The following is a 23,221-nucleotide window of genomic DNA, read 5'->3' on the forward strand; positions in this document are numbered from 1 at the left end:
CTGGTACCGGCCACAGAGACAACGCCGTTCAGCTGGTGCAGGTCTTCTGGAAGTTCCAAGAGTCAAGCGGGCTAGGCTGGGGGGCAGGGCCTTCCGGGTGGTTGCGGCGCGCCGGTGGAATGAGCTTCCCCTGAGCATTAGACAGAGTCAGTCCCTTATGAGTTTCAGGCGCAGCCTGAAAACCTGGCTTTTTCCGCCGACTTGTTAGTGCTTCTCTGCTCCCATGATTCTTCTTCATCTGAGTCTGATATTGTAAAATCTATGCTCCAGGACACCCGTAGTGTGACAGTATGCGCGGTACAAAACCTTCATACAATACAATACAATACAGATTCACACACGCCCACACGCCTCCCCGGCTACCTTTATCTGTTCCAGTATTATCTTATTTAGATACAGCATACATAGGCATCTTTTCTATTTCTCAGAAAACTCCACCATTTCCCTCACTGGCGAAAAAACAATCTGAAGATGGAGCTGATGCCCATGCGCACTATAGTCCAAAGGAGGAGTCGCCAATCTCGTGACTTCCAAAGACTTTTCCAGGACAACAACAAAGTGCAAACATCCGGACCCAACACCAGATGGCGATCTATGAAGTGTGTGAATCTGCAGCTCTACATGCCAAGAACAGATGCATACTGGTAAGTAGCATTTTCCTAATTTTGCTCGAGCAGGCGCACCACTTCACAGCACCAAGATGGCCATGGAAGAATGAACTATGTGCAAAGGCTTCAGAAGTTACTTCTACATTTACACCAGACTGGGTAGCGCAAGCCCAAAGGTGAATCATAGGCGCACCTGGGGTTTACAAAGCAGACGCTGACAAACACATTGCTCATTATGCAGATAAGATAACATTTGCAGGCGTAAGGCAGGTAACAGATCATTAGGAGCATTTCTAGCTAAATAATTCATAGCCACACAAACATGGCAACCGTCAGCAAGAATACATGGTTGAAAGGTTACAGCTTGTTCCAACAAAGCAAAATATCAGTTTAAACGACAGGGGGGCGTGGCTTAGCGCGGCAACATGGCGGACGCAGCTTAGAGACGCTCCGTCCCGCCATACACTGATCCGATCATTTATCCTGGCTTCCCCCGCTCCTAAGTGCCCCAAACAAGTGATTCCGGCGGTGGACACCAGCGTGGACCCACATGAGCAGTCTGGGCGGTAAACGAGCATTGGTGACGGCGATACGAGACCCCGAGGGGTGAGGGGTGACAGTGGCTCCGAATTGGCATGCAGGTCCTCAGGCGATAGACCCATGGAGAGGCCTACAGGTGAGGGCGAAGCCGGGACCTCGAATTTGGTGCACGCCCAAAGGCTGTACCGGACATTGGCCCGAAGCTTCCCTACCCCCCACGGCGCCGCGAAGGTGAGCAGCGGAGCAACAGTAGGGGGCACACGAGTGGAGAGGCGTGTGGGGGCTGAAGTACACTGCCTACCTTTACACTCGGGCAGCATGGACATTTGGGTCACTGCATGGTCAGAAGTGGGACCATCAGCGATCCTCAATCCATCCTTTCCCAGTCCTGAGGCGGAAGCCGGGAGCTGGCGGTACTTGTTCACATTAGCAAAAGCTATTTTAAAACCCATTTCACTGCGTGGTGTCACTTACTGTGTTTTTAAACGCAGAGGGCATCTCGCCTGCTATTCTGCTCGCAGCGCTCAGCTGATCACTAGCTGGCGCGCTTTCTCCTCTTCTCAAAAGCGGCCGCCATCAGAGCCGGCGTGTGCGCTGACCACGCCCCCTAGGGGCCACGCCCCCTCCTCTGACTACTTAACCCTCGCTGCTAACAGCTGTCAGTTACATCCTTCCCAGTCCTGAGGCGGAAGCCGGGAGCTGGCGGTACTTGTTCACATTAGCAAAAGCTATTTTAAAACCCATTTCACTGCGTGGTGTCACTTACTGTGTTTTTAAACGCAGAGGGCATCTCGCCTGCTATTCTGCTCGCAGCGCTCAGCTGATCACTAGCTGGCGCGCTTTCTCCTCTTCTCAAAAGCGGCCGCCATCAGAGCCGGCGTGCGCGCTGACCACGCCCCCTAGAGGCCACGCCCCCTCCTCTGACTACTTAACCCTCGCTGCTAACAGCTGTCAGTTACATCCTTTCCCAGTCCTGAGGCGGGAGCCGGGAGCTGGCGGTACTTGTTCACATTAGCAAAAGCTATTTTAAAACCCATTTCACTGCGTGGTGTCACTAACTGTGTTTTTAAACGCAGAGGGCATCTCGCCTGCTATTCTGCTCGCAGCGCTCAGCTGATCACTAGCTGGCGCGCTTTCTCCTCTTCTCAAAAGCGGCCGCCATCAGAGCCGGCGTGCGCGCTGACCACGCCCCCTAGAGGCCACGCCCCCTCCTCTGACTACTTAACCCTCGCTGCTAACAGCTGTCAGTTACATCCTTTCCCAGTCCTGAGGCGGAAGCCGGGAGCTGGCGGTACTTGTTCACATTAGCAAAAGCTATTTTAAAACCCATTTCACTGCGTGGTGTCACTTACTGTGTTTTTAAACGCAGAGGGCATCTCGCCTGCTATTCTGCTCGCAGCGCTCAGCTGATCACTAGCTGGCGCGCTTTCTCCTCTTCTCAAAAGCGGCCGCCATCGGAGCCGGCGTGCGCGCTGACCACGCCCCCTAGAGGCCACGCCCCCTAGAGGCCACACCCCCTTACCCCCGGGATAAATGTGCATCTGGAGGAAGCGCAGCGGACGAGCGCAGCGGGAGCGCCGTTTGCGCGCCTAAGGCAAGCCCGTCTGCGCCCGTCATCGCCAAGACATCGCCTCTCGCCAGTCCCCCTGCACAAAATCCCACACTCCGAATCAACTATGACAGAGACCAGCTCCTTGCTCTAAACGCCAAAACTAGATGCAACAAGCTCGACGGTCTACTCGGACGAACTACACTTCAGTGTGAGGCCTGTAATTTTGCTACGCCCCTACCCAGCCTGGTAAGTGATACAGCAGCGATACCTAAACTGCCCTCCCTCCGGGTTCTGCAACTGAATGTTAGATCCCTCGCAAAGCACCATGCAGAAGTCAACACTCTCATTATGGAAGAAAATCCAGACATTCTATTTATATGTGAAACCTGGCTCCATAACGACCAAACTAGCATTTTAAATCTCACGCTGCCCAACGGTTTCTCTATGAAACTGGTCAACAGAGACTCTAGAGGCGGTGGAATAGCCGTTGTATACCGAACTGAATACAACTGCTCCTTCACCAAAGAGGAAATCTGGGGCTGCGAATGCGCACGCTTCAAGATTGCCACTTGCCCGCAATTCACTCTCTCTGGCCTTTACATCTATCGGCCTCCTGGTCCCTCCGCCAGATTTATTGAGGAACTCTTGGAACTTGCTCACACATTGGCAGTCTCCTCCCCCAACTTCACCATCTTGGGTGATCTCAATCTCCACTTCGACTCCACCACTGACCCCACAATCAAAAACCTGCTAGCCGACATCACGGCCTTGCAGCTAAACCCCTTGGTTCACTCCCCCACCCACACTGCGGGGCACATATTGGATCCCGTTTTCTCTAATTTATCGGAAATCACGGTTGACCCCCCTGAACCCATGGGCTGGACTGATCACTTTCTTGTTAAATTAAATGTTATGACAAAAAAACTGCCCCCCAAAGCTACGACCAACTCTAGTCACAAACGACCATGGCACAAACTCATCTCCGGAGACCTCATCAACCACCTAGGAGAATTCCACCTCCCCGTTGAGAATAGGGATATTAATACAGTCTACGCCGCCTTCCACGAATGGATAGTCACAGGGCTTGATGCCTTAATTCCACTCAAATGGACAAAAACCCGCAGTTCCCCCTCTAACCCATGGTACAATGACTCACTCAAAATGTTACGGAAAGAGTGCAAAAAAGCCGAACGCGAGTGGAGGAAAGAATACTTAGACACTAACAAAACCCTCTACCTATCTAAACTCCGCACCTACCACAAGGCTATTCGCACTACTCGAGCCTCCTTCTACGCTAAGGAAATCGAACGCAGCTCCAACCCCACCAAAACCATCTTCAACTTAGTCCAAAATCTCCAGAAAATTCCCAATCCAGGCTCCTGCATCACCTCCCTGAAACAATGCGAGGACCTTGCCACCTTTTTTACTGAAAAGGTGAGGAAGATCTACGCGTCCTTTCCACAAGACGATGCTACGCCCATTAACACCCCCCAATCGACGGCAGAGACATCTAAACTGCTAAGAATACCCGACATATCCCTCGACGACCTCTCTAAACTATGTAGACAGGTCAAGTCTGGCTCCCCTGCAGACCCCATGCGACCGTCCAAATTCTTGGAATCACTTGACTTCTTTCTCCCCTCGCTTTCCAAACTACTCAATCTCTCCTTTTCCTCAGCGGTGGTCCCCACCTGTTGGAAATCTGCGTGGGTTTCACCCATCATCAAAAAAACCCACATTGGACCCCAATAAACCAGAAAACTTCCGGCCTATTTCCCTGCTCCCCTGGACGTCAAAACTGGCTGAAGCTCATGTCAACAAAATACTATCTCATCACATGCAGCAAAACCATGTCCTGGACCCTTCCCAAAACGGCTTCAGGCCAGGTCACAGCACTGAGTCGGCTCTGCTGACCACTACGGAGCACCTTCGAGGTATCCTAGACGCCGGTCAAAGTGCCGCGCTGATCCTGCAGGATCTCAGCGCGGCCTTTGACACGGTCTCACACAACATCTTGCTGAAACGACTTGAAGCCATTGGGATTGGCGAATCAGCCCTTGAATGGTTCCAGTCCTTCTTAGAAGACAGGTCCTTTCGAGTTTCAGCCCCCCCCTACATCTCTCAACCCCAATCCATCCGGCAAGGGGTCCCCCAAGGGTCGGCGCTTAGCCCATCCCTATTTAACCTATACGTTCAGCCTCTCGCAGTGGTAGCAAAAGAGTGGGATCTCACGCTGGTGTCCTACGCTGATGACACACAGCTGGTCATCACACTCTCAGAAGGTCCTTCACCTTCGGCAACCAAATTCAGAGATGGCCTCGCAGCAGTCGCACAGTGGATGACACTCAACTGCCTGCAGCTAAACGCCGGGAAAACGGAGGTCCTCCTCCTGGGAAAAAACCCCTCCCTCTGGAACCATCACTGGTGGCCCTCTGTGCTTGGCCCCACCCCCGTGCCAAAAGAAGTCGTCAAAAACCTAGGTGTCTGGCTCGACCCCTCACTTAGCTTTCAGTCCCACACAAAGAAAGTGGCATCCACGTGTGTGGGTCTCATGAGGAGCCTTAACCCCATACTTGGATTTTTTGACGCCAAAACCCGTCAACTCATTATGCAAGCTATGATTCTTGCCCGGTTGGATTACGCCAATGTCTTACTCTTGGGGGCAAACAAAGCTGAACTAGCAAGACTGCAGCGAATCCAGAACTCGGCCGCCAGAGCAGTGGTGGGTCTCCCACGCAGGTGCTCTGCCAGAGTCACCATTCGCAATTTGCACTGGCTGCCAATCGAATCTCGGATCCAATTTAAAACCCTGACTATGGCATTTAAAATTCTCAATTCTGACTGCCCTGAACTCCTGCGCCCGCTCCTGGTACCATACACGCCCCAGCGCAACCTGCGCTCTCTGGGACAACACCTCGTGATGGTCCCCCGAACTAAGCTCTGTAGACAGGGTGGACGTTCCTTTAAGGTCTTAGGAGCTAAGCTATGGAACTCCCTACCTCCGCATATCCGTGCCCTTACCAATCTGATTGCTTTCCGAAAAGCACTCAAAACCCATCTTTTCTCTGTCATCTAATCCCTTTGCTGGTTCCCCCCCCTCAGGTACTGGTTAGGTCAGCGCCGGGACGCTCCGTTGCTGGGGCAGCTGTTTGCGCTTTAACAAATAAATAACATAACATAACATAACGGGCTGGCTGGACTGAAACACACGCCGTCAGCGGTCGCTGCTCCTCCTTTCTTGGCGCACATACACAAGGCAGGTGCTGGGAAGGGCCCCGGGCCCCAAGAGTACTGCCGCATATCTATTGATTAAGGGAGCCGGTGCTGGCCCCCGGGGAGGCGCTTTGGGTGGAACTTGAGGAGCCAGAGCTTCTGAGGCGACCCCACTTCTATTCGGGGTGGCGAGGGACGAGTGACGCTGGCCCGGACTGGGCGCCTCTGATCTCCGGGCTGCTTGGACCGGCCTTGGGCCCCACTGGATACCTGGGAGTGGCGCAGATAAGGAGTTGAGGAGACGACCCAGGGAGCAGACGCAGCGGGCGTCCTGGTCAGCCCAGTGAAGCCGGGACCCCGATTTTGGTGCTTCCCCCGAGGGGCTGACCCCGGCACCGGTATTGGTGGGACTTCTCCTGGCAGCAGAGCCGCAAGTAAGAGGGGGCCTCCTTCATCCCTTTGTCTTCCCCCCCCTCACCCCCACTCCCCCGGCGGCAGCTCCGGCGGTCGGCTTGGGCCGCAGTGGTGACGAAGGACAAGCGGGGGGCCCCCTCCCATTGATGTGCAGTTGGCCCCGCGACTGGACACTGGGTGGCGGCTGTGGAGAGTCCTTGCCCTCCCTGGCTAGTGTGGACTGTGGGGGGCCCGTGTGCATGGACTTTAGGGCTTCACACGGGCGGTTATTGGGGGTCATGGCCTCTGACCGGTGCTGGACCTGAGCGTAACTGGTTGATGAGGGGCTGCCTGGAGTGGGCTTGCATTGGCTGCATCTGGATCCTGTAGGAGGCGTGGAGGCAGGCCGAGACACCCTGTGGAGGACGGACACGGCGGCGGGTGGCGAGCCCTGGAACGGAGAGACCGGTTACTTCGGTGGAGGGTCAGCAAGGAGCTTGGAGGGGCCTAAGTGCGCAACGGAGGCCTCAACGTGTGGAGCATAGGGCTTGGTCTCATCGTTGGTGTCCGACGGATTGCCTGGACATTCATTGTTCCGTTGGGGAGCCGGAGGCCAGGAGCTGGTAAGGGATACAGCGACGCCCACAGCGGGGGTCTTGCCTGCAGCCTATGATGACGAGAGGTGGGAGCGGTAACACAGTCACGAAACATGGACCCATAGACAAATACACGGGACAGGTTGGCGGTGCCAGGGCAGCCGGGGGCCCCCCAACACAGGGCCTGATAATGCGGCGCTGATGACAGCCATCACACAATCTAGGGACATGTTAGACGCGAAGATCGGGGCTGTGGGTGTGGATGTTACCCTCCTGCGCCAGGACTTGCGCAACGCAGTGGCCCGAATCACAGAGGTTGAAACAAGGATTTCTGGCGTGGAGGATGATGTAGTGACCTTGAAACGCAAAGTAGCAACCATGGAAAGTATCCAGAAAAACCTGGCGCTTCGAGCAGAGGATGCAGAAGGGCGGGCCTGGCGGAACAACCTGCGCTTCGTTGGACTTCCGGAAGGCTGCGAGAAGGGCAACATGGAGAACTTCTTGGCCCAATGTAAATGTATGTGTCTTGTAAAGCACACTGCTGCCCTGAGGCGTTGTGGCGCTGTAGACCGCTGGGGAACCCGTCCTGGCTATCCCTGTGAGATGGTCCCTACTGGGTATCTCCAAGGTGAATTTTTTTAATAATAAATCAAGGGCCCCCTGGTAAGGATAAAGATCCTGGGTCAGGGAAATTGTACAATATGAAGGTATCAACCCAGGCTATCTTATAAACAAACACTAGCTATGTCCAGAAAGATTCTGTTCAGAAAATGAGCATAAACTATAACACAAACATGAAATTGATATCAAAAATGATTTGTTTTTAATTAAAAAAGATTAATTTTACAATTAAATTTTGTATACAAGATAAATTGATGCAATGAAATGAAATGAAATGAAATTAGATTTATAGAGCGCGTGGTTGCCCTTGAGCGTCCCAGCGCTACCTTAACAGAAAAAAACAGAAAGGCCCTGAGAGCAAAAAGAAGGGAACAAGGTTTATTCAGATATTCCTTATAGATAAAACGCATGAATTAAAAACACTGAAAAGACAATTATGTTTGTCCTATCTAATATTGCTGTGGCTGTGGTCTGTCTGTCAACGCGTTTTGACACGTCGTGGTGTCTTCATCAGGACAAATTTGTTAGCTGCCAATTTCTCTGGTGGGACTTTCTTAGAAGTCTTTAGTTCTCCATTTTAGTACACGAAGTGTGAGGCACCCTTAAAATTATGTATTTTGCGGCATGTGAAATCTGTTTTTCAAAATTTCACTGCTCCCTTCTCACTTGTCGTGTCCTAAATATTTTTGTAGATACTCTTCACTTTGAAGAACCGTATTACCTGCGCTTAAAGGATTGTATTCAAAGTTCAGCGGTACAACACATTGTGCCGGTAAATGATGCTGATGGAGATATCTCGGAAAACGTGGGCTAGACCAATGTTTATGTTTGACCCTTTTTAAATTCTTTTAAGAAGGATCAAGTGTTAGACGTTCCGTTTCTGCGGCGGGTTTAGCGCAGTATAAACCGGTCTTTTTTTCTCCGCGGAAAGCAGCATTAACTTTACGGGGCATACACTGTCACCTGGAGTCGATTCTCTTTCTCCTTACAGAGGTCTGCAGAGCGTTCGCTGTCGTCGAGGTTCCATCAGATACCGGCGGGTTTGTCTTTTTCACAAACCCGGTTTATACTGCGCTAAACCCGCCGCAGAAACGGAACGTCTAACACTTGATCCTTCTTAAAAGAATTTAAAAAGGGTCAAACATAAACATTGGTCTAGCCCACGTTTATAAGATAGCCTGGGTTGATACCTTCATATTATCTCCAAGGTGAAACCAGGCATCCCCGGCGAATGTGGGGGGGGGGCGTTGTAGAGATGAGGCAAGCTAATGCCCAGAGTTGCTGAGTGTGATCCCTGGTTAGAGTAGGCACCGAGGCGAGAATTATCGGGTCCGCTGACCCTGGTCCACGACCCTGCCGCGTCGGGAATTGAACCCTGGTCCCGGGCCATTCTGTCGCCTGTCAGTCTGCCGCCTCTAACCAGTGACTATATTTAACAAAGAGGGGAGGTAGAGTATCAAGTAGGATTCCTACTCCACGGGCACTGATACGTAAACAAGGAGAATCCTACCACTAATTGGAAAGGAAAGTGAAGAAAGAAGGGGGGAACACTCGGTGTTGTGTAAAATACCCCTCACACACCAACAGGCCCCTTGGTGTCATGCTTCATCATCGGGGTCTTCGCACCCTGCTAAGGGGATGCGGCACGCTGCGACCTACGACTACGCGGGAGCGTTGACAATTCAGACTATGTGTGGTGTGTGTTGAGTGTAAGTGAAAGGAATAGGATGTGAGTGGGAAGTGTAGTGAAAAAAATTATTAAAAAGTACCTGGCCAGTGGGTAAAAAGAAAAAACTTTATTCTGTACCTCTGGCTGGTGCTGTTAAAAAAAGTGCTAGATGGCGAGGTTTTGTGTCTTAGTAAGGGACAGAACCTCTGGTGTGCGTCGACATGTTTCGGTACATGCGTACCTTCTTCAGGACGGGGCACAACTCCCAACCCTACTCACGTTTCTCTAAAGAACAGGATTTTTGTTCTAACTTTCCTAAAAAGTGATTACATTCACTAGAGACAAATACAATGTGCCTACAGCGGATTTTTTGGAACAAGTAGTTACATGTCCTGAAAAAAAGAAAAAAACATTAGGTTGGGTTACCATATAGGTTGGCTCAGACAGGTGCAGTCACCTGGAGCCCCAAACGGTTGATTTAACCTGTAAAGGGAAAACAGACATACAGAACACATAACACACAAACTCACACACACTTATGACAGACTTAGGATTTAGTGTTTTTAAACATACTTATTGTATGAGCTGATTAAAGCATCATGAGCAATTCCTGAACATCAGGGTAGGTAGGTAGGTGGATCCACAATCTATAGGAATAGAAGAGTGGGATCAATGTTGTTGTCTCTACTCACTTGTTGGACTCTGTAAAAGTACCCACAGAGCTTTAAACTCTGTTTAGTGAATACTCACGAAATCCGCCTTAGTCGGCCTCTTTCCTCCACCCTGTGCTGCTCCGTCGTAAATGATGTACGGGTGAGCTTGGTGGTATTTAAAGGTGGATGAAGTGAGTTCTCATTGGTTAATTAGTGGAAAGGCTAATGACCATACAAGGGTGATGACCTTGTTGACGCCCCTTCCATGCGTGTGATTTTGTCACATGTACCATGAACACCCCCGTCATTTGTTAATTACCGGGTTTTACCTATCCATATATGGACTTTCCGCTTGCTAGCCACTCACACTCTGTTATTTTTGCTCGCGCTGACGGAGCGCCCGTGTGATGCAGCCGCCGTTCTCTCTCCTTCGCGTATGCGTGCTGCCCGGTCCAGTGTTTCATTGCGCATGCGTGCTGCCGGGACTCCGGTGTTTCATTGCGCATGCGCATTGTTCGAGTGCGATCCGCGCATGCGCGTTGATAATAGCGCTAGTCATCGGTGCAGCTATTTCGCCCGGTTATTTCTTCATTGTTATTTTTGGTAGTACATTAGGATAGTAACCAGGTGCATCATTGGAGTATTCTGGTTCAAGTGGATCTGCTCATTGTGTCACAACCACGGAGGTGGTACCGTATCGTTTGTAGTGATATTGTGATGTGGTTGACCATACAATTATATGTCATTTATTCAGACGGTGGTACTGACTGTTGGGCTGGTTCTTATATCAACCAATTGTTATTCCTTATTTTTATCCGGGGGTCTTTTAGGAGACTTGGCTCCACGGTATGTCATCATTAAGTCCGGTGACATGGGTTGTCAGGCGGAACACCCAACGTTGTTCCTTTTGGAACAGACCTGTTTCAGAGGGTAGTCGCTCTATGACGGTCCAGCGTAGGTCGTTGACGCAGTGTTGGTGTGACAAAAAGTGTGATGCCATCTTAGTTGTTGTTTTCTTACAGCGTATATTACTTTTGTGTTCCCCTATCCTTATTTTGACGGGGCGGGTGGTCATGCCTACATATTCTAGTCCGCATGGGCAGGTAATTAGGTAAATCACATTCCTTGTGTTGCAGTTGGTAAAGTGGCGTTGCTCCCATGTTGTACCATTTCTGAAGCTTAGGTTTTTACTTTTCTGAGTTTGATGACAACAACTGCAATCCCCACAAGGGAAATGACCTTGTACAACAGTTACATTGGGTCTCTCCATCTGGTTTGTCCGTGGTCTGGTATGGACCACAATGTCCTTTATGTTTCTGCCCCTTCGGTGCGCGTGCATCGGCTTCTCAAATGACAAGCCTCCACAGTTCAAAATGCCCCAGTGTTTATCAATGACCTTCGACACCTGATTTGATATGGTGGAATAAGTTGTTACACAGATCGGCCTCTTGTTTGCTTCTTTTACATGGGGATTTTCTTCTATGAGTGCCTCCCTGTGATTGTTTTTAGCGCGCTTCATCGCATTATCGATGGTTCTAGTGGGATATTTCCTTTGTACGAGTTTGGTTTTTAGATCTTTCGCTTGTCGGTTGAATTCACTCAACTCGGTGCAGTTTCTCCAGAGTCTAAGAAATTGCCCATAGGGTAGGTTTTCCCTTAGGTGTCTCGGGTGGAAACTGTCGTAACGCAGCAGACAGTTTCTGGAGGTCGGTTTGAAATGTGTTGTACTTTTTAGCCTACCATCCTCACTGTAGATATTCAAGTCGAGAAAAACCATCGATGTATTTGAAAAAGTGCTGGTGAATTTTAGATAATCATTCTGGGTATTCAACCAGGTTACAAAATTCATTGCGCTGTTGACATCGCCATTCCAGATGATGAAAATGTCATCAATGTATCGTTTCCAGATGACAATCTGGGGACGGTAGGGGTTGCTTTCATGTAGGATCTTGTGTTCCTCTAGATGGTAGACGTATAGTCCCGCTAAGCTCGGAGCAAAAGTACTACCCATGCTCGTTCCATGGGTTTGTAGGTATAATGTCTCCTTGTACTGAAAAAAATTGTCTTTGAGGGCCATGGTGATGCACTCTAGGACCAGATTTCTCGGTGTTTGGTATTTCCAAGTGTTGCTGAAGAGTACTTCTTCGATGATCTCTAGTGTCTCTTCATGGGGCAGGCTTGTGTATAAGCTTTCCACGTCTAAGCTTATCATGAGTTGCGTGGTTGGGTCAAAGGTGGTTTTTTCCAGCAGTTGTAGTACCGATTTGGTGTCCTTTAGGTACGTATCTGTCGCCTGTACCATCGGTCTTAGAAAGGCATCTGAGAATTTCGATAGGGGTTCCAGGATGGATCCAATTCCGGAGACTATTGGTCTTCCAGGTGGGTTGTCAATGTTCTTATGTATTTTGGGGATGCAGTAAAAGTATGGTATCCTTGGGGTCGGTTGTTGCAGGAATTCAGCTTCCTTCTTGCTGATCCAGTCGTGGGCAAGTCCTTCCTCCACCATACCCCCAATCCGTGTTCTCAGCAGGCGCGGACGAAGGAGCCTCTAATGTATGACAATCAGCGGATTCTTATCTTTCCCGACTATACAAGGCTTGTGCAACAGCAATGGCAGTCCTTTATGGCAGCAAAGGCGCGACTCAGGGATCTCAAGCTCCCCCAAGCATTGCTCTATCTGGCCCTTCTGAGGGTAGTCTTTCAATCCCGTACTCATTTCTTTGATACCCCGGAGGAAGTATTTCAATGAACCAATGAGACAGTAAAGGTTAGGGCACATACCCCGCCTTGAATCCGACTCTTCACAAAATGAGGCCCGCTCCCACACGGCCCGGGGGCCGAAAAGGGGCAGGCAGTGGCGGTCCAGATCTTGGAAACGCTCATACTCAAAGGGGGCTGCCGAGAATGCCGGGGGTGCGCCTGATCTCTGAATAGTGGAACCCTGCGATGTGGATACACAGCCGGAGAAGCGCTAACCATTGCAGCGATCGGCTGTGCTTGGCCTGCCCGAGGTGCTGGTGTGGCGCAGCGCCTGGAGGGATCAGTGAAATATGAGACTTCTGGCTATAGTGCTTAACGATTTCCATGTATAAGGGGCGATGGGGTGGGGGGACGTGTGGGGGCGGGACAATTTGCCCCACTTAAGGGTTGTTAGGGGGGAGTTGGGTACATGGGTAGGTTGACGGGGATCCATTGGTGTGGCTGTTCTCTGGGCTCCCGTTTAGGGCCGAGGGGTGTCTATACCGCGACAGGTACTTCAGTGTTTTTGAGGTATGGGGAGGGGGGGGGGGGGGGGGTTGAGGGTGGGAGGGGGCAATTTAATGGGTTACAGGAGGGACTTGGGGGTGTTAGATCGCATGACGGTAAGAGAATTTTTTCCTGTGTGCTTCCTTTCGTGGCCCACCTTGGGGCGATTTCCCTTCCTGGGTTTTGAATGGCGACTGCTGGGTTGAAGGCCTTAGGCCCTAGAGCATCCCTCCGAGTCATGAGCTGGAATGTGAGGGGTATGCTTGACAAGATCAAAAGGGGCGCAGTCTTGCGGCAGGCGAAGAGAGAACGTGCTGATGTACTGTTTCTGCAGGAAACCCACCTGTTGGGCTACAAAATCCTCTGCCTCCAGCGCTTTAGCTATCAGCAGGTGTATCATGCAGGCTTTGTTAGGGGATCCCAGGGGGTAGCTATTCTAGTCCACCATAGGCTCTCATATGTTCACTACACCCAATGGGTTAATACACAGGGCAGGTATATATTCATTAGGGGCATGGTGGGAGAAGAGTCCCTAGTTCTGGGTAGTGTGTATGCCCCACCCCCGCTGCAGTGGTCATTAGTGGAGCAGCTGTTCACGATCTGGGCTGATATTTCCGAGAAGCCGGCGATAGTTGGGGGGGACTGGAATTATGTCATGGAAAAGTTGTTGGATAGATGCGGGCCCGGGGGAGGCCAGCCGACGGGTGGGGCCACTAAACTGGGGGACTTGGTATGAGGTCTGGACTGTGTGGACTCATGGCGATACTTACATGCGTGCAGGTGGGAATACACATATCTTTCGGCTGTCCATTGGTCCTTCTCGAGGCTAGATTATATATTTGTCCCCCGCTCAGCTATTGGCAGGGTCGAATCGGCGACAGTGTTGTCCAGGTGGCTCTCGGATCATTCCCCTGTGGTCATAGAATTTTCCCTGGATAGGGGAAGGCAGCCGTTTCGATGGCGCCTCTCTACACGGCATCTCCAGAACGAGGAATATCAGAGGCACATGAGGGAAGCCATAGCTCACTATTGGGTGGAGAACGCAGGATCTGTCTCGGATGCCGGCACTATGTGGGAGGCTTTGAAGCTCATGCTCCGAGGAGTGGATATTGCGTGGTGTGCGGCGGAAAGCAGAATTGATCTGGGCGGCGGCAGAGGTGGAGGCCCTGGAGAGCCGCTGTAGCATGGGCGGCGATTGCCAGGAGGTGGGGCAGCTCCTCTTGGCACAGCAATCCTATGCGGCGATGCTGTTGGACGAGGTGCGGCAGGTGTGGTTGGCGACGCATAGTAGAATTTATCAGTGGGGAGATAAGTCCGGGACAATGTTGCACCGCCTCTGCCAGAATACGTTTCAGGCGCAGGCTTTGCTGGGACTCCTAGATGCGGCGGGAGATCCGATCTCGGACCAGCGGGAACTGGCAGAGAGCTTTGCGGCGTATTACGCGGTCCAGTATGCTTCGAAGGAGTGTCTATTGGCAGACATAGTAAACAAATTTATAGCGGACCTGCCGCCGCGGACGGTGACAGATGGTTTTCGTGACCGTCTGGAGCTCCCTCTCACTGCGGAGGAGCTAGGTCAAGCGCTGGGTGAGCTTAACTCTGGGAAAGCCCCTGGGCCCAATGGGTTCCCTAGCGATTTTTTTAAGAAATGTCACTTACAGTTAGGCGCCTACTACAGAGCTGCTCTGGAGGAAGCGAGGGAGAGAGGTACCCTTCCGGCGGATTGGCGGCATGCCGAGGTGGTGGTCTTTCAGAAACCGGGCAGGCCCCCGGAACAGCACGCGTCATACTGCCCACTTTCTCTCCTGAATATTGAGGCTAAGATTCTGGCTAAAGCGCTTGCTAACAGGCTCCTGCCCCATATCTTGGAGCTTGTTCACCCAGATCAAGCCGTGTTTATGCCCGGTAGGGCAACAAGGCATAATATACGAAGGGCACACGTAGCGGTGGCGGCGATTCAGGGCACTGGGGTCCTGGCGGCACTCCTCTTGGCAGATACTGACAGAGCCTTTGATTCCCTGAGCTGGACTTATTTATTTGCGCTTCTGCCTCGGCTTAACCTAGGGCCATCACTTTTTGTCCTATTTGAGACTCATGTATACGGATTTGACGGCGTCGGTCAGGGTGGCAGGGGCCATATCATCCAAATTTTCCATTGCACGTGGTACGCGTCAGGGGTGCCCCCTTTCCCCGTATCTATTTGCCCTGGCAATGGAGCCGCTGGCGGCTTGGGTGCGGCTGGATGCGCAGCTTCATGGTTTCGTGTGGGAACGGACACTGGCCGATAAGATTGCCCTTTATGCCGACGACGTCATGTTCTTTCTCACGCAGCTTCATAGGTCGGGACCGCGCCTATTAGAAATTATGCAGATATTCGGCGAGACCTCAGGTCTCTACTTAAACCCTCGTAAATCGGTCATCTGGGTACTGAGGGATGGCCCAAATGTCGGGGAGTAGGCTTCCAAGCTGCAAACGGTGGTGGGAGGTATTAAATATTTGGGGGTGTTCATCTCCGCGAGTCCCGCGCTCTCCTGGGAGCGCAACTTGATGCCGGTTTGGGATAGAGTCCGCCTGGAGATGAAGACGTGGTCCCGAATGCCCCTTACTATATATGGCAGATCGGCCATCTTTAAGATCGTGGCTCTCCCCCGATTGCTCTATCAACTGCAAAATCACCCTTACCCGATCTCGCCCCAGTGGTTCCGACAAGTAAATTCAGCATTGGGACAGTATTTGTGGGCCGGGGGAATGGTGCTGGTAGCGCTGCGCACCTGTTTCCTATCCACCTATGATGGGGTCTGGCAACCTCCGACCTATTGTCGTACAATCTCTCAACTTTTAGTTCTAAATGAATGGTGGTATGGAGATCCGGCATATGCTCTGGAGAGACATCTTATGGGATCCACTACGCTACATACGGTCCTCTATGCGCCGCGGCTGCGAAGGGGACTGCCCCGGCCACCCAGGTAGTTTTTCAAGTTTGGAGACTGGCTCTACGTCGTATGGGATGGTGGGATAAGCTGACGCAAGAGACCCCTCTGTGGTGCAACGGCCGTCTGCCTGCTCTGGCATCCCTCCAAGGCTTTGGGGGCTGGGATGCCATCGGCATCTCGTCTTTGGGAGATGTGATGTCAGGGACGAGGCTCAAATCCTTCCAAGATTTGCGAGAGGAGTATATGCCCCAGTCCCAGTTTTTGTAGGTACCTACAGTTCCGCCATGCCATCAGGCCGAGTCTTGAGGGTCTGGATTCCCAACCGGAGTTTAGCCCACTAGAGGCCAAAGTCTTTATGGGGGATCTAGTGGACAAAAAGATCTCCCAGATTTATTGCACGCTGGTAATACATTGTTCGACGACGCTTCAGAAGCTTCGGGAGTCGTGGGAGCGTGATGTAGGGGCGCTTGAAGCGGAGGATTGGAGGGAGGCGCTGGAGGCCCCAAGAGGCGCGGCAATAGCGATCTGATTGCAATTGATCCATTAAATACCTGCATAGAGTGTACTTTACAAGGGAAAGATTGTGGCGGGCTGGCCTCATTGCATCCCCAGACTGTCTCAGGTGTGGTAAAGAGAAGGGGACATTGATACATACGGTTTGGAGCTGTGATGCACTGGTTGGATTCTGGACTGGGGTGTGGAACTGAATGGCCGAGGTGTTGGGGTGGGAACTTCCTCGCACACCACATTTAGGATTACTACACGTACTGGAAGGGGTGGGGGAAACATATATAAGAGGCATCTACTGCTGTTGGGTCTTACCTTCGCCAAAAGGGATATTGCCAAGGCATGGAAGGACCCCCGCCCTCCCTCAGTTTCGGTGTGGAAGAAGGGCCTTGATTTCTGTATGGGCTGGAACAGCCAATCTTTGTGGCCCGAGGGTGCCCACGAAAACATTATAAGATATGGAAGCAGTGGGCAGAGTATCGGGGCCTCTGGCTGGAGCCCCCGATAGACCGGGAGATGGATCAGAAGATGGGATAGGCGGGTCAGGAGGAAGGGGTACACATGATTTTGGTTGGTGATCATGTTGGAGAAACCGGAAGGTGCTATTGTGCGATCGGGGTGGGTGGGATCCGGGTAGGGGGTGCTGGGGGGGCTGGGAGGGAGAGGGAGGGGGGGATGTTTGGTCAGTTTGAAACATTGAACTCTAAAATGTTGTATAGATTGCCAATTTCGTAATGCCTTATATTGATGTGCAGTTAACTTCGGTGTGCGAGGTGCTTCCTTTACTGTGCGATCTATCAATAAAATCTGTTTAAAAAAAATATATCAGTTTAAACGACAAAATGACAACTGATGTCAATTTTAAAATACTGTTTCCCACAGTACATAGGTGAAAGCCATTAATTTCTGCTTTCTTTACAGATGACACTGTTGTTGATGCAGCTCCCCAGTTAAAGGTGCATCAGGAGGATTACCATTACCATGCGGTCATTGACGGAGTAAACACAAGGGACACTGATGAGTCTCAGGAAGCAGGTCAGCTGGAATGGTGGTTGTTAAGGACTTTATTTATGCAAAGGAAAACCTAGGTGCACCTGTACTAGTTTTTAATATTTCTGTTCATAATGCTCATCTAACTCGCCTCTCGGCTGGTGGTACCTACGAGAGTATACTTTAGAAAGATATTTTTAGAAAACATTTCCCATAGAGGATGATTATCTTCTGTGTTTGTTCTGTTGTGTCATTTTCAAAAGTACCTGTTTTAGAAATGTTGAAGATTAGAAAGCTATGACAAAGAGTGAAAAGGGTTCCAATTAGTAGTTTTATTGTGTAATCTACCAGGAATAGTACAGCTGTAGTTATTATTTTTGAATCACAGTTGCTTTAACAGAAGCATAAAACATGCTGCTGGCGTCACAGATGGGGATGGATGAATTAAATGCCGTGTTAAGTGGCTAGGGGCTAAACCTCAACCCCTGCTACCTAACGGAGTGAAACAAACCTGTCACTCCATGGTCCTCAGTCCCTTAGCTGTACTGCTCCCATGTACAGAGCACCAGCACACATGCACTAACACTGGTAAGTACATTTTAGATGATGCAAATGATGGGAGTGTTGTGTGTGTGCTTGCGTATGTGAGATGACAAAGAGTTTCGTACTCCGGCAGATCTACCCGGCACCTGGGGCCAACCTTGCCGTCCATTGGCCTACATTGACATAGAGGTGTTGTCTCTGCCATAATTATGCCTGCCTCTGGCATGATGGCAGCGTTGTATAGTGATTCCCATTCCTAGTGCATTATGGGCATATTTGACATAGTTGTGGACAACCCTGGAATAATGGGAGCCATTGTTGGCATATTGTGTGCGTCTTGGGCTAATCCTGGCCATCAGTGTTATAATGGTGTCCACTCCTTTCATAATTATGCCTTATTGTTCAAGACCTACTTCCTTGACTTAATGTAGACCATCACTGGGATATTCATGGTCACCTTTTACATATTGTTGGTAAATAAAGCAGATTCATTTATTATGCAGCAGTGGCACATGTAAATGCCTATTGAAAATGACAAGTTGATGAGGAATAAACCTACATTTAATACAAATGAAATTTTGGAAAAAATAGTTTTTTTGTCAGAAAAGGACAAGCAATTGGGAATTGACCTTATGTCCTACAAAAGAAATGTGTTTTAAATAGCAAAATGTGCTTCTTTTGCAAAATGTGGCATGCTATTTGTTTTGTGAAAAATATTAAATGTCCAGCCTATTTTTAAAGCTGATTAGTGTATGTACAACTATTTCACACGCATAGTGAAAGAAACCTGTAGCTCCAAGTGAGGTGTTTAGGTACAGTTTTGTTAACAAACCTAGTTATAAAAAAAAAAAATCGATACTGCACAGATAAAACATAAATAATCATACCCCAGGAAATATACGGGATGGCGAAGTCATCCCTTTTGCGTGAGTATCAGTACCCACGTTTGCACCACTGGAGACCTCAACAGTTTACCCACAGCCTACGACATAAGTTGAGGTCTTCCTCTCACAATCTAGGGACGACCCACTTTTGCACTATAGTCTTATGTGGAAGGGTACAGGAGCACCATGGCTGGACTGTAGGTTACCCTTACAGACACCCTTTTAATTTGCACTGTTGGTGGGCGGTGCAGATACTAGGCCTATCTCTCTCTTAGAGGGGCATGACTTTTCCTTTAGGGAAGCAATGCGTAAATGTTATTTCAAGGTCCTCTACCAATGGCACTATATGCCGGACCTGCTCTATGGTATCTACATGACCCAGCGCTGGAGGTGTGATGAACTGGACTGTGATATTGTGTATGTCCTGTGGTGCTGTATGGTGCTTTCACCGCAATTGATGGCTTTGCCCATGACATTTTAGCATTCCCGGACTTGACGCGAGACAGTAAGCATTGGCTGGCTACAGCCTTTGCGGTGGCGAAGGTGGAAATCTCCCGCCATTGGAAATGAGCCACGCCACTGTCTTACAGTATACGGCTGCCCGATATGCACAGCATGGCCGCTTACGAAAAAGTTGTTGATTTGTGTAACAGTTATATTATTGGCATAAATTAGGTACCCAAAAAATAACCGCAAATACGACGACATGCCAATCCAGCATAAACCCATTTTAAGGTACAAATGCTGTTTAAAATACATGCACCAATATCAAAAAATAGTAAAATATAAAAAGGAGAGGAGTGAGAAGATAAGCTATAAATGGAAAGATCAGGAAGAAAAGAAGGGTGGGACGACAAAACCATAATGCAGAAATGTGTGGATGAGTGGGTAGAGACATGGACGATTCAGGCAAAGCCCAAGTATTGTAATGCTGGGGGGGGGGAGGGGGAATATCTGCTTTGTCCATTAAGTTGTAAATGCCCTTTTCCATAGACCATAGGACGTGGTCTTGTATATCTCTCCAAGCCATTTCTTAACAGCTGCAAGGCGAGTGACGAGCAGACAACGGACCTGGACACTCTGAAAAGTTCTGGAGCAGAATCAGGGGGGTCTGGAAGTGGCAAGGGCTGCTCCATAGATTCCCGGAGTTTAGACCCAACTGCTATCCGGGTGAATGACAAGACGATCCAGTGATATATGAACTATATCATAGGGCGTGTAATTGCGTTGCCAGTAGGCAGAGTGAGAGAGCAACCATGCAACCTGAAGCCGTGCCTGGGTCCAGTGCCAGCCATAAAGAATCTTTTAAAAAAAACTGAGCCTCATTTCAGGGCTTCCAATAGTTGTGCCCAATACTCCTCATCACATTTCACCTACAGGTGAGACTGCCAGGTCGTCCTTAGGCTAATCAATTGCGGCTGGTGGTAGACGTGGAGAATCCGAAGATTGTAGAACCTGGACATCAAACCTTTAAACTGACCCCGAGTGTTACTGTGAGAGAGCACCAGGGAGCAGGGATGGTCCAGAGTTGAGGATCCACTTTGCTCAGCAGACCATGATGTAGTTGTGTGTAGAGCCATTGAGTATGCAGTCCATAGCATCTCAAAGGACTTGAGTTTGCCGCCAGAACCGAATGCATGAGGCTGAGAATCCCAGATCTACGCCAGGGTCCCCAGTCAAATATGCCCCGTGAATACCAGTATTGTTCCAGGGTGGAGCCTTGTCATGGAAAAGCGCATCCACCGAAAAGAGCTTGTGAGCCTGTATCCAGGTGCCGTACATGGCTTTCAGCATTGGTTAGGTGACCATGCTGCGGCACCAGGAAGATATGGGTGAAAGTAATTTATAAGCTCAACAACCAACTGCAGAAGTTTGAAGAGATCTGGGGTCTCTTTTGGCACTACCAATCTTGCTCCTGCTAATGTTTCCTGGCCTTGGATCTGTCTGGCCTAAAGGGTTGGCTCCATGGGAGGCAGTTGGGGGCCCGACTCCTCGCATTTTCAGCCCTCCTCCCTTGCCCCATCACTGCCTATCTCTCCTCATTCTCCCTCCTTTCAGCGTCCTCTCGATCCGGAGCAGTTCTGTGCTGATTTTCTTTTATCTCTGTCTTTTCGAATGTTATTGGTTCTGTGGGAACATGGATACTACAGTTTGATTATTTCCTGTATCAGTTACCTGTTGTTGTATGTGGAAACCCAATTAAACAAGCATTAGAAATGCAATAGGTCTCGCAGCATTAGAGTTAGTGCTTTTAGAATTGTTTATGGGTTTTTTTGTAAATCTTTAGCATGAGGTTGAGGGTGAGTGAGGGTGAGGGGTTGAGGGTGAGTGAGGCTGAGGGGTTGAGGGTGAGGGTGAGGCTGAGGGGTTGAGGGTGAGGGTGAGTGAGGGGTTGAGGGTGAGGGGTTGAGGGTGAGTGAGGGTGAGGGGTTGAGGGTGGGTGAGGGGTTGAGGGTGAGTGAGGGGTTGAGGGTGAGTGAGGGTGAGTGAGGGTGGGTGAGTGTGTGTGAGTGAGGGTGAGTGGGGGTGAGTGTGGGTGAGTGTGGGTGAGGGTGAGGGTGAGGGGTTGAGGGTGAGTGAGGGTGAGGGGTTGAGGGTGAGTGAGGGGTTGAGGGTGAGTGAGGGTGAGGGGTTGAGGGTGAGGGGTTGAGGGTGAGTGGGGGTGAGTGAGGGTGAGGGGTTGAGGGTGAGTGAGGGTGAAGGTGAGGGTGAGGGTGAGTGAGGGTGGGTGAGGGTGAGTGAGGGTGAGTGTGGGTGAGTGTGGGTGAGTGAGGGTGAGGGATTGAGGGTGAGGGGTTGAGGGTGGGTGAGGGGTTGAGGGTGAGTGAGGGTGAGGGGTTGAGGGTGAGGGGTTGAGGGTGAGTGGGGTGAGTAAGGGTGAGGGGTTGAGGGTGAGTGAGGGGTTGAGGGTGAGTGAGGATGAGGGGTTGAGGGTGGGTGAGGATGAGGGGTTGAGGGTGAGTGAGGGTGAGTGAGGGTGAGTGAAGGTGGGTGAGGGTGAGGGGTTGAGGGTGATTGAGGGTGAGGCGTTGAGGGTGAGTGAGGGGTTGAGGGTGAGTGAAGGTGAGGGTGAGTGAGGGTGAGGGGTTGAGGGTGAGTGAGGGTGAGGGGTTGAGGGTGAGTGAGGATGAGTGAGAGTGAGGGTGAGTGAGGGGTTGAGGGTGAGGGGTTGAGGGTGAGTGAGGGTGAGGGGTTGAGGGTGAGTGAGGGTGAGGTGTTGAGGGTGAGTGAGGGTGAGGTGTTGAGGGTGAGTGAGGGTGAGGGTGAGGGGTTGAGGGTGAGTGAGGGTGAGGGTAGGTGAGGGGTTGAGGGTGAGTGAGGGTGAGGGTGAGTGAGGGTGAGGGTGAGGGGTTGAGGGTGAGTGAGGGTGAGTGTGGGTGAGGGTGAGTGTGGGTGAGGGTGAGTGAGGGTGAGGGGTTGAGGGTGAGTGAGGGTGAGGGGTTGAGGGTGAGTGAGGGTGAGTGAGTGTGGGTGAGGGTGAGTGAGGGTGAGGGTGAGTGAGCTACATCTAATGACTTCAGAGGACTGCTTATAGACTGTTTAAATTACAACCACTGTCGATAGTAAGTACTATTGACCCTGATAACACCCTAATATATGTCCAAAGTCACAGTTTGGTAGGACTGGGCCAGACCAATGTATATGTTTCTATAAGTGTAGTCAGGACCATACAAGGGTTAGTTGAATAGCCTTGGCGGAAAACCCTGCTTCATTGTCTGGGAAGATTTTATTTAAATAGCTCGTTCCACATTTAGCTGTAACAACTTAGGAGAGAGCCTTCCCCACCCACATCAAGGAAGATAAAACCTGTAAACGGTGCTACCTGACGGTAGAGCCCCTTTGCAAAAAAGACATCAGGAAAAGAGTTATGCTGTTACTCTTAAATAGAGTGTTATGATGGAATGCACATTGAGCCCCCCGGCCTGGGGGCGTGAGGCGGGAGGGGCTTGGCTGGGCTCCAGCGTGTGTAGGATTCCTGCTTCCCTGCACGGGGGTCTCCTCTCTGCCTGCAGCTGAGGTCACATCCTGCCCTGCCCGCCGCTCCAGACATCCATACAACTCTGCCTACTTTGTTGTGGTGCGAGCAGAGCAGGCGCGAGAGAGGCACGGAGAAACCCTGGCACTGCCAGCTGCAAGGGGCACGGGAGCAAGATCACACGGAGAGACGCAGCGGCGCCCGGGACTGAAGGGAACGGGTCCTTGTTGTTGAGCGGAAACCGAAAGAAGAGGTACCTCTGTCGGCCCCACGGGCTGCAGAGCACCAAGAAAGGGT

At 50.8% G+C, this 23,221-nt stretch overlaps 1 protein-coding gene across 3 annotated transcripts in view; it reads left to right on the plus strand.

Moving 5' to 3' along the window:
• Positions 1-23,221, plus strand: part of LOC147668909 (uncharacterized) — a 275,754-nt gene that overhangs the window by 188,654 nt on the left and 63,879 nt on the right. For all 3 annotated transcript variants that reach the window (XM_086948354.1, XM_086948352.1, XM_086948353.1), the window contains exon 4: positions 17,453-17,566. Coding sequence is in view for 2 of the 3 variants with exons in the window: in XM_086948352.1 (XP_086804478.1) it covers positions 17,453-17,566 (114 nt within the window). In the remaining variant the exon portion in view is untranslated. The remainder of the gene's footprint in view (positions 1-17,452; positions 17,567-23,221) is intronic.

Source organism: Lissotriton vulgaris, unplaced genomic scaffold (genome assembly GCF_964263255.1).
Source record: "Lissotriton vulgaris unplaced genomic scaffold, aLisVul1.2 SCAFFOLD_907, whole genome shotgun sequence".
NCBI lineage: Eukaryota > Metazoa > Chordata > Amphibia > Caudata > Salamandridae > Lissotriton > Lissotriton vulgaris.